The 17,365-nt window shown below is 45.1% G+C and overlaps 1 protein-coding gene across 2 annotated transcripts in view; it reads right to left on the reverse strand.

Annotated features, from left to right (window-relative positions):
- Positions 1-2,831: 2,831 nt before the first annotated feature.
- Positions 2,832-17,365, reverse strand: part of SYBU (syntabulin) — a 39,866-nt gene continuing 25,332 nt past the window's right edge. For both annotated transcript variants that reach the window (XM_082752711.1, XM_082752710.1), the window contains 4 exons: positions 8,491-8,593; positions 6,253-6,453; positions 5,136-5,285; positions 2,832-3,988 (listed from right to left, as the gene is read on the reverse strand). In XM_082752711.1, coding sequence (XP_082608837.1) covers positions 2,893-3,988; positions 5,136-5,285; positions 6,253-6,453; positions 8,491-8,593 — 1,550 coding nt within the window. In that variant the 3' untranslated portion in view covers positions 2,832-2,892. The remainder of the gene's footprint in view (positions 3,989-5,135; positions 5,286-6,252; positions 6,454-8,490; positions 8,594-17,365) is intronic.

Genomic DNA, 17,365 nt, shown 5'->3' on the forward strand with positions numbered 1-17,365 from the left:
ACGGCTGGGAATAAGATTTAATAAAAATAGGTGTCTGTACTTTTAACCACACTGGTGAAGCGAGGCCCTATGTGTCCTAACTTTCTTACACCTCCCAATACGGAGCTGAGACACCCTCAGGATGTGCTTGGTTTCTTTCCCTCCTGCTGCTGCAGGCTCCTCCTTCCCCTCCACCCAGCCTCCTGGCTGTGCCCTTTATTTTCCCTTTGCTGGGAGCCAAACCTTCCCTGTTACTGCTGACTCTGGAGGACTGGCCTGCTGGGAGGGCTGGAAAATCCTCCTGTCCTTGGCTCTGCTGCAGTGTTCATGTATGAAATGACGCGTGTTCGTTTGTCTGAAGGGTTTTGGAACAAAATACTCATTTGCTCTCCTCATGTAGGACACGACACAACTAAAGCCGGACTTTCGTTTGAGTGTGTGGCTGCAGTCTGGGATGTGGAAGAGGTAGCTGCTGGGGCGGAGGAAAGAAACAACTGAGTGGTCAGGAGCTAAGATCAGCCTCGTGAGTGCCGGCACGGTAAGAGTACAGCTTGGGGCAGGGCAGGTGCCTCTTGGCTGAGCACTAAAGAAAGTGGGGTTAGGAAGAGAAGTGTGTGATGGGGTTAGCAGCAGCTGTCCCTGCGGCCTGGGAAGGAGCTGCCATTCCCATGCTATCCTGGAAGCCTCAACTTGGGCAGCCCCCTGCTGCTTCACCCCTCGCTGGTGAGCTGCTCGTCCTCCCCAGCTGCATGCTTTGAGGCAAAGATCTCCAGTGCTGTACTGGTATGGACATGAATTATTTCTAAAATAGGAGAATAAAAGGAGTTTGCAGTGAGCTGTCTGCAGGCTGATGGTCCTCCTAGCTGCTCCGTGCAGCACCAGGGGAATGCAGCTGAGCTGTGTCAAAGATCAAAGCTGAGTATTAGAGGGGAAAGCAAATGAAGATGGCATGTCTGCAGCTCAGCTGCTGTGTCCTCTGTGGATAGGGTAACAATGGCCATTTCCCCGGTCTGGGATTACACCACTTATCTTGGTATTTCAGGCCTCTTACACAAGGCACCGCGAGCTGTCCATCTCCTGGCAGTACGGCAGAAGGCAGAAGTGAGCTGAATTTTGGGTGGAGATCGCAGCAAGGATTTTCTTCAGGTAGGTGATGGGAGCTCTGCAGCTCCTTGCTGAGCATAGCTGAATGCTTCCTGAGAGCTGAGCAAAGATTTTTTAAGGGCAGGAAGCAACTTTGCCATTATTCTAATGTTCGTGCCTCCTACCTTTTAAACAACCTGTTTACAACCACTGCTGCTACATGGAGCCTGCCCAAAGCAGGGTGTGAAGTGAGTTGAGCCTGTTGAAATTTTAAACGTAAGCGTGGGGAGGTTTGTGCTGCTTTGTTTCCTGCTTGCTACAGAAGAAACCTGGGTAGTCACAGGTGAATGTCTCTCCTGGAACTGGAGATCACTTTCTGCTCTAAGCTATGCTGCATTTCCCCACCACTCAAAGTGAAGAGCACTTAAACAACAGCAGATGTAACAGAGCAACCCAGAATTGTAATAAAGACACTAACAGTGGCGCTAATTCAGTCCATTTGACTTGAACAGACATTTTAAAATAGGAATAAGGCATTCTCCATGATGCTTTTTTCATTCATAACAGGAGACATTTAGGAATGGTGGGGTAAAAATGAGGCTACCTGCTTCTGTTAGTACAGCGTGGGTGCGGCCACAGACCAAGCGGAGCCTCCTCCTGCAGAGTGCTTCCTCGTGGAGCTGTGATTAGTTGTTCCTCACCCTAACTCTCTTCTCAGGGTCCTGATGGTTCCTTATGCCCTCACATGTATGTATGTGATACCTCATCTGAAACGGAGCATTTTTAACAGCTTTGCCACAATAAGACACTCGTACAGTGGTAAATTTTCTAACATGCTTTAATGAACTTGTGATTATAAAGGTAATTTATAATAAAGCTATTAAATAAACAATAAGTTAAAACACAATACATTTATAGATGGTATTTCACATGGCTCGAAAGACTATCAGGTTCCAATACATTAAGACTTTAAAACAACATTAATATTCAGAGTGTATCCACCCCTATATTTACCATTGTAACACATTTCAAGACTCCCCCCCACTTAACATTTTTGGTTACAGTCCCCTCATACGTACAAGGCCAGTGGAATGCTCGAGCAACTGCAGGATTTGGAAGAGCACTACACAAGACAGGCATGAACGATGTGCTAGAAGCTGCCTGGGAAATATGGATTGTTTTTTTTTTTTTTTTAATTGAATTGACATTTCAGACAACAAATGGAAAGCGCTAGCATGCTTTCTAGAGTACAGGTGTGATACACTTAGGGGAAATGAGCCTTCATCTTACTTAACGCTGCAGTTTCACAAATGCTTTAGGTTAGTGCTGCCTGGAGAAATACCCCACCTTCCTCTTGCCGTTTGTTCCCATATGCATCACATGCTGCCCTTCAGCCAGTGCACAATGTTTGTGCGTTTGCTCAGTGAACCAGGCAGGGAAACTGAGCTTAAACTAACTCAGCAAGCGAACCTGAAGTGGCGCTAGCTGTAATTCTGCTCGCTGCCCCTGATCCTGTTCACTGGGCAGGTGCACTGACACAAATAAGATGCCAGCAGAGGGCAGGGACCCAGTGACTGGGTGCAGGAGGACTATTTCTGCAGGCAGCAATACAGTGCTACGCCAGTTACCAACATTTTGTGAAACTGCAGGGTTCAGCTTTGCCATTTTGGAACAAGGAACATGTTTTCGAACCAAGTTATAGTGCAAATCAAATAGTCAAGAGCAAAACAATGTAGTCTGCCAGAACATACAGTATCTCTCTTACCACCCCTCCCCCTCCCCCCCCCCCCCCAATGCTTCAGCCCCTGGTGCCCCGTGACTGAGCAGAAATTAGGTTTTGATGTTGAAGGGTGTACGACGCAGTGAGTGCAGGGCCACCAGGCAGCACCCACGCAGCAGTGTTCCGATATTGTACATGGGGTCTACTCCTCCTCTCTGCGTGCTGAAAGCCCACATGACAGTGGGCACGATGGGGGCTGCTACTGCCAGGATATCTACCATGAGGCTGCTGTTCCAGTGCTTCTTCATTATTCCTGTCTGAGAGCAAGTATTCACATACCCAAACTCTTCATCATGTGGCTCTGTAAAATCCAGTTCTTTCATGACCCGGTTATCATTAACTTCACAAGCCACGTTTCTGTGTGGAGACTCCACAGAAGGCAAAAATTTGGCAGAGTTTGGACTGTTTGGAGTTAAGTCCACTACCATACCAGAATCCACAGTGTAGGTTCCAGAAGAAAACTCACTCGGTTCCTTCACTGAGGAAGGTGGGCTAGGGGAGGAATCTTGAGATATGAAGACATTTTGAATGAACCACTCCATGTTCAGGCCACGTGGCACGTCGGTCTGAACGGACTGTTCCACCGTCATGTTGCTGCTTTCCTCGTCTTTCTCAGAAGAAGACAGTTTTTCATCAGAAGCAGTTTCACGCGTCTCTTGATCCACAGCAGAACTGGAGGAAGATGGATCGCTCCCTTCAGAACTTGCGGTGGTTGAACTCTCGTTACTTGTGTTGCTTGTGTCCTCAGTGTCCTCGCTCCTACACGCCTCACTGTCGCCCATCTCCTCCGAAGCCTGGTCCTCTGTGATGAGGCTGCCTGGCGTCTTGACGTACAGTGCTAACGGCTTCCCTGGGGAGTCAGACACATACTCGTCGCTCAGAGAGCCGCTGTGAGCCATCTCCATGCTGTGCAGCAACGATTCCAGTTTCTTGTTTTGAACGTTTATGTCTATGAAATATTTCTGAATGCCTTTGTCTTTATCTGCCAAGTTGTTCTTCATGGTTTCAATAACCTGCTTGAGTTGTTTAATTTCCTTCTTTGCTTCCTTTAAGGCCAGCTGTGCCTCCACACGGCAACACTCCTCTTCAATCCAGTCTTCCCTCATGCGTTCCAGCTGAGTTTTCAGCTCTTCTATTTCCGTCTCCCTGTAGCAAAAGAAAAATGTTGTAACACTTGTGCTGACTGGCCAGCTAGAGTCAACAAAAGGCTCCACTGCACTGGGATGGCTAGGCAGAGGAGGTGCTCCACAGAGGAGGCAAATTCCTCCACGTGCCACTTGCTGACACTGCTGAGAGAGTCAGCAGAGCTGTAAGGCGGCTGCCAAGACACGCTGGCTGACCGCTAACCAGAGTCACCGACCTCACCACGCAGTCAGCAGTCTTGTGGTACTTCTGAGGGTTGTGCCACAATCCCTGACATTTGGAGGTGCAAGCGGTGGCCTGTAGGTTGGATCCAAGCAGTACAGCACTTGCACCTCACCTACTGCCTTGCCCTGGAGGAATGGAGAAATGTCTGCCTGGAAAGCATGCAACACATTGTCTGTGCCTGCAAGCTCTGTGCCTGCAGCCAGGGTAACGCTGCTCTCATGCGGCAGGTGAGCTCCAGACCTGAGAGTTGCAGAGGCTGCGCTGTCCTCAACTGCACCCTCGGGTCCCCGGGACTCTGCCTGGGGAGGACACTCAAACGCCCCTTCATGCCTGCTCGGGTTGTGTGTGCTGGAGACCCTGCTCTCAAAGCCCATTTTCAGTCAAAGAAATGACATCTGTCACTGTGTAATGCACATCGTCACTTCTTTGCTCAGCACCGGTACAGAGGGCTATTGTGAAAAATTCAATATAAGGAACAAAAACACAAGCGGACTCGCTGGTTTGCATAACCGCTTTTCTTTCATTAGGGAATAAGGAGCACATTTTGAAGTCGTATTTCACCAACAGAGGTAGAACAGAAGACTAAAGTAATACAAGTTTGCAGGGATAAAACTGTTTTATGTATAAAAATTCTTGGTGCTATATCAGACTGACAAGAAATATCCTTTATTTTTAATAAAATTGCCTAATATTAGGCAAGTTCAAAGGGAAAAGAGCCAGCTTTATGCATAAATAAACTATGGTATGTATTTACTGAGCAGATAAAACCTGAATACCTTGAAAACAACTTAACCAGTCTGATTATATTTTAAATTTCTTAGTTACAACTTTACAAGGTGAAGAAATTAGTAAAACATTCAGGATTCCTAACCCTAAATGTTCCTGAAAAAACCTTTACAACTCGGATTTCTGAAATGAAATATACCTTTCTTTAAGCTTGCTCTCAGATTCCTTCAGCTTTGTTTTTAAATGTCGTACTGTGACTTCTTTCTGCTGTAGAGGAGTCAAATACTGCTCTGGATTTACTGGCTTAATGCCACGGTTCTCACCACAAGACAGGTATCTCCCAGATCGCCTGAAAAGAAAAAAAGACAAATAAACCATCACTCCTACAGTTCTTCAGCTTTGGCAAAAATAAAAATACCATATTGACTGACACAAAACTGAATTTACACTTGACTCATCTGGGGCTTCTCAGTGTCAGCACAAGTGACTCACTCTGGTAAGTCAAAATACCTAAGGGAACTGCTGATATGTGGCTATAGTGAAATATTTCCTATTTATAGCACTTGGTCTCAGTGCAATTACACCAAAAAAGACATTTATCTTTAAAATAACAAGACATCCCCTCACCTAAAACGGGTGGAGTATTCAAAAGCAGACAGGCTATAGACACAGCTAAGTAAGTTAATGTAAGAACTGAGTTTAGCTCCACATACGAATTATGTAGTTGAGCACACTGAAACCCAGATTCACCCTGTCTAGTTTCAGGTGTGTATCTGACATACTGGACTGCTGAGCTGTCTGAGAGAGAAAGGGAGATAGGGAAACAGCAGCAGCATGGTGGCAATTTAGTCTCTGCACTGTGTGTTGCATCCTCTGGCAGGCATCTGTGTTCTTCCCTCTACAGGAAACTGCACTCCTTGGGTAGGTGCCTAAGGCTAGGCAGGGTGAATTTTTGCCTGAGTGTATAATATTTTCTCTAGTACCACACCCAATTCTCTCCAAAGCAAAAGGACCCTTATGTGAAAGAACCAGTAAATCTACATGGGAACTGATGGCATGAAACCACATGAAAGAGCCTGCCTTGAAGTGAAAATCAACTACAAGAGGCCTTTGACTGAGAGTAACCTTTAATTTTACAGTGCTGAAACAAAAAAGCTTTTGCAGTGGTAGGAAAATATGGGTTGGAGCACCGTGCTGACTGTCAAGCCACCAGCATGAGGAGTCACACCTACGCTAAGGAGCAAGATGACTTGCTTGGCTGTTCCCACATTCCAGTGCAGAGCATTGAACACTGGGATGATGAAATAAGCACTTGCCTCATTATTGGGCTGCTGTCACTTCCTTTGTTACTTCCCGAGTTACTGCTAGGGGGAGAAGCCCCATAAAGCTGTTGGAGGCTAATAGGATTCTGCTGATTTCTGCACAGCGCAGACAAAAGGTCCTTTTCACGGAGAGCAGGTGGGCTGGCTCCAGACTTGTAGGCTGACGATCCACTATTCCGACCGTAAGGGCCACGACTGGAGAGGAACCAAAATGGTTAAAGCACATTGGGTTATCCTTGTCACACAACCCGTTATGTCTTACTCTACATCCAAAATTACCCATGAGATACCACTGGAACTGATAAGTAACTGTGAGCAGCTGGAAAAAGAGCCTAGATGTCATCAGCCACTGCAAGTTCTTTCATCAACTGTGAGGGTCTTAGTTTGAACTATATGATCTAGGAAACCTCTGGCATTCATTTGCACATTTCTCTGTTTACATTACAGTTCCCAGTGACTCCATCAGATCATCCGTGTTCTCTGAACCTCTGCCTCCATTAAGTAATTAGAGGGCTACAAACTTGACTAGTTCCGAAAGAACCACATTTCAGCTTTCCCCTGCCAGGCCTGCAGAGAGATGCCCAGCTTTGGAGGCTGACAGAGGCTTGTTGGAAGACCTCTATCACGATCCTCAGCAAGCAGCCTGAGGGATCCCAGTGTGAAGTGGAAACAGATTTTGTTTGAGCCACTGTTCTTTTGTGCCTTTGGCAAACTGGGTGCTTCAGCTGTCACTGTCAGCTCTTTATTTGCTTAGATATAGTTTGAACCTTGAGAGCAGGCTGAAATGGTATTAAAATTGACAAAGAAAAGCAGTTTCTTCTTCCTTACAGTTTTTCTTGTACATACCTACCTTTCTTTTCCCTATCTTTATTAACTAACATATTCATTGCGTATGCTTGAATGCAATTCATATCTGCACTGTCCAAGAGCACCTGGGGCACTGGGGACAGCTTTTAGAGGTGCACTCTTCATTTGTTCAGTTGACACACTTTCCTACACTACTGTGCTGCTACCTTCGGTCTCTACTGGAAGTTGTTCTTCTAAACTCTAATGAAAGGGCAGGTTTCAAAAAATATGGAAAAAGGCAAATCTAGCCAGCAAAAGAGAAGGCTCAAACATAAAAATTAAAATACCACAGAATTATGAAGAGCAATCTCTTCTTAAAATTGTCTGAATTGGTTTCCTCCCTTCTCTGAAAATGGAACAGTTTATCAGGAACAGATGGCTGACTGGCTATGCTGCAAGCCTTCATCACAGTGCTGTGGTTTGGGTGAATTTATAATTATTCTACAATAAAGTGCAGGACTGTGGTTTTGTGACACACTGAAATGTTTCATAGTGAGTTAAGACAAACAGTTAAAAAAGAACATGTTACAAAGGAGACATCTCTTTCCACTTTGTACTGTACAGCATCAACTTTTGTGTAATAACACAGCAATGCATTTGAAGGAGCATTATTATAGAGGACTTCTATCCAATTAAGTAGGTTAGTATACTCTAATATTTATGTTTATATTTAAATACACAATAATAAATGAAATTACATGTTCTTATCATTTTAGGGCTTCATATTACACCTGTTTTTTTTCCACAAGTAATAACTTTATATTGTTAGATTTAGTCCAGAGAGAGCTTAACTGATCCTTATTTTTCTAACAGTCTCATGCTACAGATAGGAGATTGTTCATTAAGCATCATTCTGCTGATCTCTGTACACTGGGCCACATTTGAGAAGTCTGTGTGACTTCAGCATATGGGTATCCTGCTGCTGGTCCCAGTCTGCTTGCCAGCTCCTCTCTCATGACTCCACAAAGGGCAGGAAACAAGTCTTGTCAACTTGAACTCTTTCCACCTACTCAAAAAAATGTACCAGCAGGGATTGCGTGGGCAGAGCACAATGTGCACTGCTTCATCCAAACACCCCAGTATTCACAAGCTGTCTAGATCTGCAGTTCACAAATGATATGGAGAAAACTTACTGAAATCTTTCAATGAAAGGTTCATTGAGGTAGATAACTACGATCATCTTTTTTTATTTGCATATAATTTTAGTTATAAATGGACGAGGGTGTTTCAGAATAGAACATTAAAGGCGATATTGTCAATTCTTCCTACAAAAAATAAGGTCATAACCTGGAAGAAGTGATATTGTACACATTAATTGCAAGATTTTACACTGCAGTCTTTGCACTAGGTACACTTGAAATATACAGGAAAATTTAGTTTGCTTACTTGCGAGAAAAAGAAAATCTTTTGTTTCCAGCAGCAGACATACGGACTTCAGGAACTGAAATACTGCCCGTGCTGCTTGAGGAGCTAAAATCAGCTTCACTCCCTGGAAAGGAAAAGGGAAGAGTAAAGATATGATGGAAATTATAACTCAAAGGCTGTTTGCAAAATAACAATGAATCACAAGCATCCTTCCTTTGTCTGCGTTGTGTGAATCTTAGAAGTTAGATGAATTTTCAAACATCCCCGAGGACAAGCACTGGATATGTTCCAGATTTTCAACACTTCTTCAGAACTGGCACTTCAATAAGAGCACAAAAAAAAAATTTGGACACCATACACCTCACTCTACAGAAGCCATTTTGGAACCAGGCTAGAAACATTTGTTATGGCAACCTGTTTGCTCTCTCACAGCTATCAGTATATGAATGAAGATGCTCACATGGCTCCTTCAAGAGCATGGTGATTAAACGCATCCAACTGTAACTACATTTCTCTTGTTTCAAACCATACAAAATTTGTATCTGTTGGGAGGAAAGCTGCTTCTAGGTTGGTTTCTGAGCTGATGTATGTGTATATGTATGTATACATGTATATAGGCTAATAGGCAATGTACATATTTATCTGCATATATATATGCAGGGTTCCATGTGGCACAGAAGCGTAGTAAGGCAGTTCTAATAGCTTTAAAATAATCCCATAATAATAATGCCTGGCTCTCAAGTGCTTCTTGGGTGTTAAGCCACCTATCTGATTACTGACTTTCGATAGATTACAGCCTGTATATCCCAGGTGCTATTAAATATGAGACAACTGCTTGCAGATTGCTAAGGTCAGTAGTAGATAAATGTACTAACACAGTCTTACCATGTGGAAGAAAACCCCGTCGTTAGGATTTATTTGTTTGTCACTCAAATGGCCATTGTACCAAGCTATTTCCAAGTCTAACGCTGCAGGGTCGCAATGACAGATAATAGCTTTATTTGAGGGAATGGAAATAACTTTTTGAGGTCCTTAAGAACAGCTGCTCAACAGGAAGGCACACAGTGATTACCCAGCACCTGACCACTGAGAACTGGTAGGCACCTCGCAGCTGCTGCCTCCTCGTACCACCCAGGATGGAGCAGAGGGCGGTGGGTGCCCTGTTGCCCTCCAGACGAGCTTTGGGATGGCTGAGTGGTGGCAAGGCTCAGGAGAAGCCTCCTGCCTGAGCCCTCCTGAGGGCTGAGGACGGGGACCTGCAGGTACTGGCCCTTGGTGCCCCCACCACAGCCACCTGCCCCACTCAGCAGCTGAGGTCTTAGCAGAGAACTCATTTTTGCTATAAACCACGTTTCCACGAGGGGGAGATGCAACTACAGCTGCTGTGATCCCCACCATGGCAAATAAACCTTTAAGTTCATAGATCCTTCAACCTTTAACTAAGCTGACAGGCAGATCTTATGCTCCTGAATGTGCTTGGAAGAAGGCACCCTCAGAGCACCTCTTTGCAGACACAGGCTGAAATGGGATGAAGCATTTAGCAACCACTCCTAGTGGCCTTAGGTTCATACGTGTTCTGATTTAACACAGTATTTTCCCAATTTCGGACAGTCTGAGCGCCAGGATTCACATGACTCATGACTCTGACCCGTCCACCCAGTCTCAAATACCAGCTGGCTTTTCAGCAAGGAAAGCGCTGCCCTTCCTGTGACGTCCTTTTGCCGCCTGCTTGGACGCTGCAGGACTCGGCAGGATCCAGCTGGTTTCATTGTTCTTTTTTAGGCTGCAAGGCCTCAAGCTATAGATCAAACTTAGGTACCTGTCACACACGTGGAAGCAAGGGAGTGCCACAAACTCAGGCACAAAACCAACCTTGGCCCAGTCACAAGCATTTAATGGGGTCCCTTGTGAAGACAGGGCAGAAGTCCACCACACGGGGGAAATATATTTCAGTGTCTTGGCTCTTTTTACACTGTAGAGCTCCAATAAAAGCAGTATTCAAGGAACATGTCTTCTGCTCCCCACAGAAAAAACAGCTCCAAGCCACAGCTATGGGAAGAGGGCGCAGGCAGCCAGGGGTGGGGGCAGCAGTGCAGCTGGCCCTGACTCCGCTAGGGACTGAGCGACAAGTCTGTGACAGAGATGTAACCATGCCTCCTCACTAACAAAACCTGTGGACCACTAAATCGTAGAGGGCAGGGGTTTTACAAGAGGCGTTTGTTCTGAAACAGCCTCCACCATCTCACTGATGGATGGTGTATGCCAGGGCTGCCGGCGGCCCTCGGTGCCAAGCGTCCCTCACAGGAGGGTGACACGAGCCGCGGGGCCGCAGCAGTAGGCGCGTAAGGGTAGCCAGGGCCTCCATGGGCTCGCAGGCGGCTGTAGGCATCACTCCCTATTTCTCTGTGCTTCCCATTCAGCCCAGCCTGGCCCGCTCCAGGGTTTGATTTCAAAGCATGGAAATTCATAGCTTAGTTCTCAAAAAAGCTGTCCCAGGGACCCAGTTTTATCGCCCCTAGCCAATCCCACATCCAGTTCGACATCCCTGATAACCAGACCCGGGGTGACCCAAGTTGCTACAGCTCTAAGTAAATCGAAACCACATGCAGAGGCAGGGAAGGGCGGGGAGGCAGAGCGACAGCTCTGCTTTGTTCCATAGAATATTTATATCGTGTCTACAAATGCAGATGTCAGTGACCCTCTCCTTGGGGAAGTGAAATGACCGTGGGACATAATATCTGAAGCTGCAGCAGTTTTCCTGATAAACAAAGCACTCTCATCTATGAGATTACAGTACAAACAACACTGCCTCGGAACCATGCAAATCTACTTTTACAAACAAGACCCGAACAGGTAAACACGTCGCACGGATTTCATACCTCCGATGTTGAGGCCCCCAAAGCATTCGTGCCCTTGCAAGACGCCAGCAGCTTTCCAAAGCCCAGCACTGGCTGCTACACAGAGAAAGGAGCCCTGGCCAGGGCTCATCTATGATTAAGCAGACCACATCATAATCAGATCTTGTTATTGAAAGCATTTCAAGGAAGCAAGGCTTAATAATAGCCTCTCCCTGACCTGTTTGGCTTGCAGCGTAGTGCTGGGAAGGGCTGCCAAGCTAGGTACTGCAGATGTGATTTAGCAGAACCTGGAAATGCAACCACCTCAGATGCTGAGGTTTCTGAAAGACTGGAGTGCATTTGAAACGAGGAACTGCTTCTGCAGAGCAAGAATTAACCTTTCTGGCCCCAATTCTGATAACAGCTATATACAAGCTTACAACTGAGCACAGAAGAATACTCATGCTCAAAATGAAGCATATGTATATTTATAGGATCTTCCAGAACATTATAAATTAAAGGGGTCGTTGTCTGTAATGTTTCTAAGTGTGTTAGTTATGATCAAGCCAGCTCTGCGTGTAACAGAGCTCCACAGTAATGTTACTAGGAGAACTAAAAATATTTTCTCCTACTTGGTAGGTACCTCTACGTAAAATAACCCATATGATATAAACTGCAAGATACTATTCTGGGTATTACTTCTATCTTACAAATGCTCTACAAAGAGCACAGACAGAAGCAGAACGCAGCTCCTCACCCTTCCTACAGCCATTTTGTGACTGACAGCAGCCCAAGGAAGCCTGTTGACTATTTGTTGCTGTGACAATGTGACTGCAAAAGCTCACAAATGCAAGCAGCAGAACAGCTCTCAGAAGCAACATTAACCATGACAGCAACTAACATCTCTCAAAAAAATTTTTTTTTTTAATCCTAAATGGCCATAACACTTGTTTTGCCCTGATCTGAGGCTCCCCTGTTGTAGAGAGCTGTATCACCCACCCTTTCCCACAACAGACTCCACAGGTTGAGCTGCCAGCTTTTGAGGGATCTTTTGAAATTCATTCATATAATCTTCCACGCTGCAGCCGCCTGGCACCACAGCATCAATAGGCTGCTGGCAGGCGAGCTGACACAGGAATATGCTCTGACAGAAGTGCTGGCGCAGCCCGTCACTCCGGCCGGCCATGCAGCAGACTCCCGAGCCGCAGCACACGCATGCTGCAGGCAGGGCAGAGCATGGCCATGAGCTGGGAAGAGCACCAGCTTCTGCTGTAACATTTTACAGAATTGCTTCTTGCCTTGAATGGGTATCTGAGATGCAGGAGCGAAGTTGTGCAGTGTCTGGCACTGCCCCTGCACTGCTCGGTAGGCAATGGCACCGAGCTAACAGCATGATGCCACCAGCATCGTGCTCACTGCTGTCTTTTAGCCTTCTTGCTGCCCTGACAGCACTGTGACAGTCACGTAGCTCTGGCCAGCATAGAGGGGAGGAGAAAGGAGCTTCCAGCCATGTGACTGAAGGGTGTGCAGCCCCATGTGGTAGGGGCATGTGGCACATGGGTGCAGGACCACACAGAACTGCAGAGAGGATGGCTGAAGACTGCTGGGTGGGTGATGGTGCTTATCTGTGCCCCGACCAGCCATCCTGCTGCAGCGCTGCAAGTGGCTGGGCAGCCTCAACTCATTACTCATGGCCAAATTCTCCATCCCATACGTGATGCAATTGCAAACTTAACTAACATTAAGGAGAAGGAAATGATGCCTGTGCATGGCCAGGTAATCCTGCAGTGGGCACTGCTATATCTTTGTCCCGTTCATGCACTACAGCCATTGCACCTACATTTGTGGCTATAGAAAAGCCACATCTTCAACCTTGCTCTGTTCATTGCCTCAGCCACAGCATTACGGTAATGACACAGTACAGTGACCACGTAGTACACTACATTCAGAGCTTTTATGGGCAGAACAGATTAGGTACATTGGGTCCACCAGGACGGTATGCAAACACCAAAATATCACATCCTGTATGTGGTAGAAGGTACATTTCTTACACAGACAGACACAAAATAACCCCACATACCTGTCTGGAGGACAGCATTCCACGTTACAGTCTGCTACTTCTAGCTGTTACAGGTGGTCAAATACCACGCTGTACCATCTTCTGGCCTCAGCATTAGAATTTTACTTGTACTTTAGCACTTAATCTTTTTCCTTTCAAAAGATTAAAGATGCAACTTTCTTGTGTGCATTCTATTGTTCATTTTCTATATGAAAAATAAGATTAAAGTATGGAAACATGGAAAAAGTTCAAGTAACATTTGCATCAGGAACACTGATAACTGATTGGCAGAACTGGCTTCCCAAAACTCAGGAGGCATATGAATGAGCTTATCAAAATTTAGTCTTTTTGTGTGTCAGATTTACAACTTTATTATTATTTCATAGCTGCCAACATATGTAAACTACAGAATTTACCTACCTTGTGACTCCATAACCACAGTCTCTTTATATATATCAGTCTTGATGCTACATTTTGCATATAGCCACCCAGTGAAACAGAGCTGTAAATAAAACAGGGCTGACAGAGACAGCTTGTCCTTAAGATGTCAAGCACTTAAATTCACTGAGCTTCCTTGCCTTTAAAAGCATCCTGTTATATGGCAATGGGACCAAAGTATGCATACGTGTTCACCAGCAGCAAACAGAGAAATAAATGGAATGCTGTCTCTGCAGACAGCTTTATTTAGAGACCCCAGGGGAAGAGATAGGGCCTGACTGTGCAAAAACTCCAGCAGAGCCATTAGCAGCAGCTGGAAAAGCAGACAGCCTTGTAATGCAGGCTTTTGAAAGGATCTGTGGTTTTAAGAGATTTGCTTTCCTTTATCTTGAAGCCTTCAATTCACCTCTCTAGCTCTGCTCTCTAACGGCACAAGCAGTGTGTGCCCTGGCAATACCAATGCTGTGTCCTTTCTGCTTAACATGGGGATGTTCCTGCAGGGTTGTCCTCATGCACCACAAACAACCTAGGGGAGAACAGCCCACTATCCTCATGCGCTGACAGAAGTAAGAAAAAGAAGCTGGAAAGTGGCAATGAAGTCTTGCTTTTCTTCAGGTGGCACCCTTAAAATCACCTGTTTTGAGGGCAACATCGCCCAGTGGACAATGTGTTCGATTTTCAGTGCCAGGCCTGTAACTGACAGTGGTTTTTGTTTGCAGTGCCTGATCTTTAACTTATCGCTTATTTGACTTACTACATGTGAGAGTTCTATCTGGGACTTGCTATTCTATTTTACACCACACAGTAACAAGGTAAAAGCAGATATATTCCTGTGCACAAGGAACAGGATGTGAAGCTCTCCTCCCTGTGGACTGCTCTAACTTCTGGGTGACACAAGCTGCTCCTGCATGCTCTCCTGCCTGTGGCTCATACTCTTTTCCAGCATGATCTCCACAGTAAATGGAGGAAGATGAGGACTCCCAAAAGACCACAGTGGATCAGGATCTCTTAGGAGAGATGTGGATTTGAATTCCTTTAGTCTAAGGAGAGTGCTACATCAAATCTTTTGCCTGAGCTCCAGCTGCTCAAGGAAGCTGTTTTGGTGTAACTGCTGCACTAAACGTGGTGCTAACACTAGTGGTGGCCATATAGTGGCATAATAGTGGTGGCCACTGTTAACCCCAGCTCAGCTGCTGGCATGCTCCAGCCACAGCCAGTATAACCTGGGCCACTGGCAAAGGGGCAGCTGGAAGGGATGTGGAGGCAAACTGTCAGTGCGAGCCTCCCTATGCTGTTCTGAACTGCTGGGTGAGGAGCCTTCCAGCTCAGTATCAGCTAGCAGACTTCTGGGAAGATCTGCAATGCAGATCCTACTTCCCAGTGTTTGAATCTAAACTGGACTTCATAAATGATCCCTTCCATTCAGTCTTCTGGTTGTGTGATCTGAACTATTTATTCTTCTTGATTTTTGCTCATCTTGCTTGCTTACTCCTCTGACTTTGGAATAAGATTTGTTATCAAACAATCTAATCAAAATGTATCTCATTAAGCAGTTTTCTGATCTCATCTAAGTACTATGGTTTTGGTAGTAATCTGAACCATATTAATGCAAACTCTAAACACTGCACATCTCAAAGTGAATACAGAATGTGACTTGTGTATGCTGTGAAACCACAATCAATCAAGCTCCTCTCTAAAATCACAGTCACTACAAACTAATTACTGATGCTGGCAGAGAGCCATCCTGTATTCTGCATATCACTATGATCTAAGCTTGTTTTTCTTAACTGTTTTTAATTCATGCTCTTGCAGAGCAGCTACAAGTGGATGTTGGAACAGATAAAAGGCATTTCATGTAAATTATTTTTTTCTGCTATATATAACTTAAGTAGACCCTTCACACAGAAATCTGCCTGACCTAATTATTTTTTGTACTGCTATAAGCAGTTTGAGCAGTTTTGACAATAACTTATAAGTGGCTCCCACAAACTTTCTCTTCTCAGCCCGAAAAGCCCCTTGGCAGCGGAATATGTTCACAGGGCAGAAGGGAAGAGTCTGGGGAGCCTACCTTCCTGTTCAGACAGACAAACAGGCTCTTGGGATCAGAGGTGGAAGATTGCCACTTTGCTACACCAACTTCACTGGAAACACTGAGACTGGATGTCTGAAAAATACACTGATAGGGATATAACCTGGTACTCAACTTGCATTTGACAGTTTTATACAACGTATGTGCAAATGCACCAATACACAAGTATATTCTACAAGTAAGTGTGTGCTGTCACCTCACGAGATTTTTTTGCTCTGTACCTAGCAGTGCTATTTGTTCTGTTTCAAGGGAAATAGACAGGCTGCTCAGATGTATTTTTAGGAGCTGGAAAATGTCATCTTTGGCAGGCTGACTTAGCAGTACACAGAAAGGGAGTGAACTCCATCACAGGCTGGGAAAACATCCCAGCCCTCCTGTCACGTTGGTGGCAGAAGTTTAACAAAGGGCTTTCAGAGGCCCCTTCACGTCTGCTAAATCTGGTTCCAATATACCAGGAAGAGAGAGGCTGCCTCGTGTACGGCAATTAATTGTACAGGCACGCGTCCACAGTATATATGCAAACGTATAGGCTGACATGCTGAACTTGATTCAGCTGAAAGTTTTTGCACAGTCTCCCTTAATATAACACATACGGTTTTCATTACAATGTAAACAAAACAATTTAAATCAGTTTGACATGTTTTCAACCAGGAAGAGAAAAACACGGGAACAAGAAACATATCTGGGAGGTAACCAACTAAACAGCCCTGAGGTCCCAAGGATGAAAAGCAAAATTCATCATAATCTAATAAAATATTACCATAACACGCACACTGAAATCATTACAAAAACTAATTGAGTTCAAGTGTCATTGACTGACAAGAACACTTAAACCCTATCCCGTATATCAACTAGTTGCCTAAACTATTGTTTTTATAGTAATAAAGCTACACTAGTTCTGAGGGCAATACATTACAAGTTATGACTGCTGTCACTTGCTGTTCAAGCCCCCCCCCAGCATTTATTATTGAAAAGCACTAATTACAGACACGAAGCCTGTGCTTTTCAGCTTATTAATGCTTGAGGGCTTGTGGTCACACTGTGTTCTGCCAGTTCCAGCAAACAGACACAGCCAGATGAGTTCCTGGGTTCAGAAAACTAACACAGCATTACCTGAAGAATTTCAGAAATTATATAGACACACTATTATAAAGTAGGTTCCCTTTTTGGTTATAGAATCATGGAATCCTTAAGGCTGGAAGAGACCTCCAGGATCATCTGGTCCAACCGTTCACCAACCACTAGTATTTCCCACTAAACCACGTCCCTAAGCACCACATCCAGTTACATCACACTGAAGGTGGTAACACCTTTTTGGGAAAGTGATGTCCACCTTGCAGCAACTGGAGACGAGACTGATGAAACATCAGGTCTCCAGTTCCAAAGAGGGAATTTCAGAAACAGTGCTCTCCCTGCCACTCACCCTGGGAATACCTCCTGCCAGTCAATCTTTCTGTTTCAGTCACTAAAGCT

The sequence above is a fragment of the Aythya marila genome (assembly GCF_965140915.1).
Source record: "Aythya marila genome assembly, chromosome: 2".
Taxonomy (NCBI): Eukaryota; Metazoa; Chordata; class Aves; order Anseriformes; family Anatidae; genus Aythya; species Aythya marila.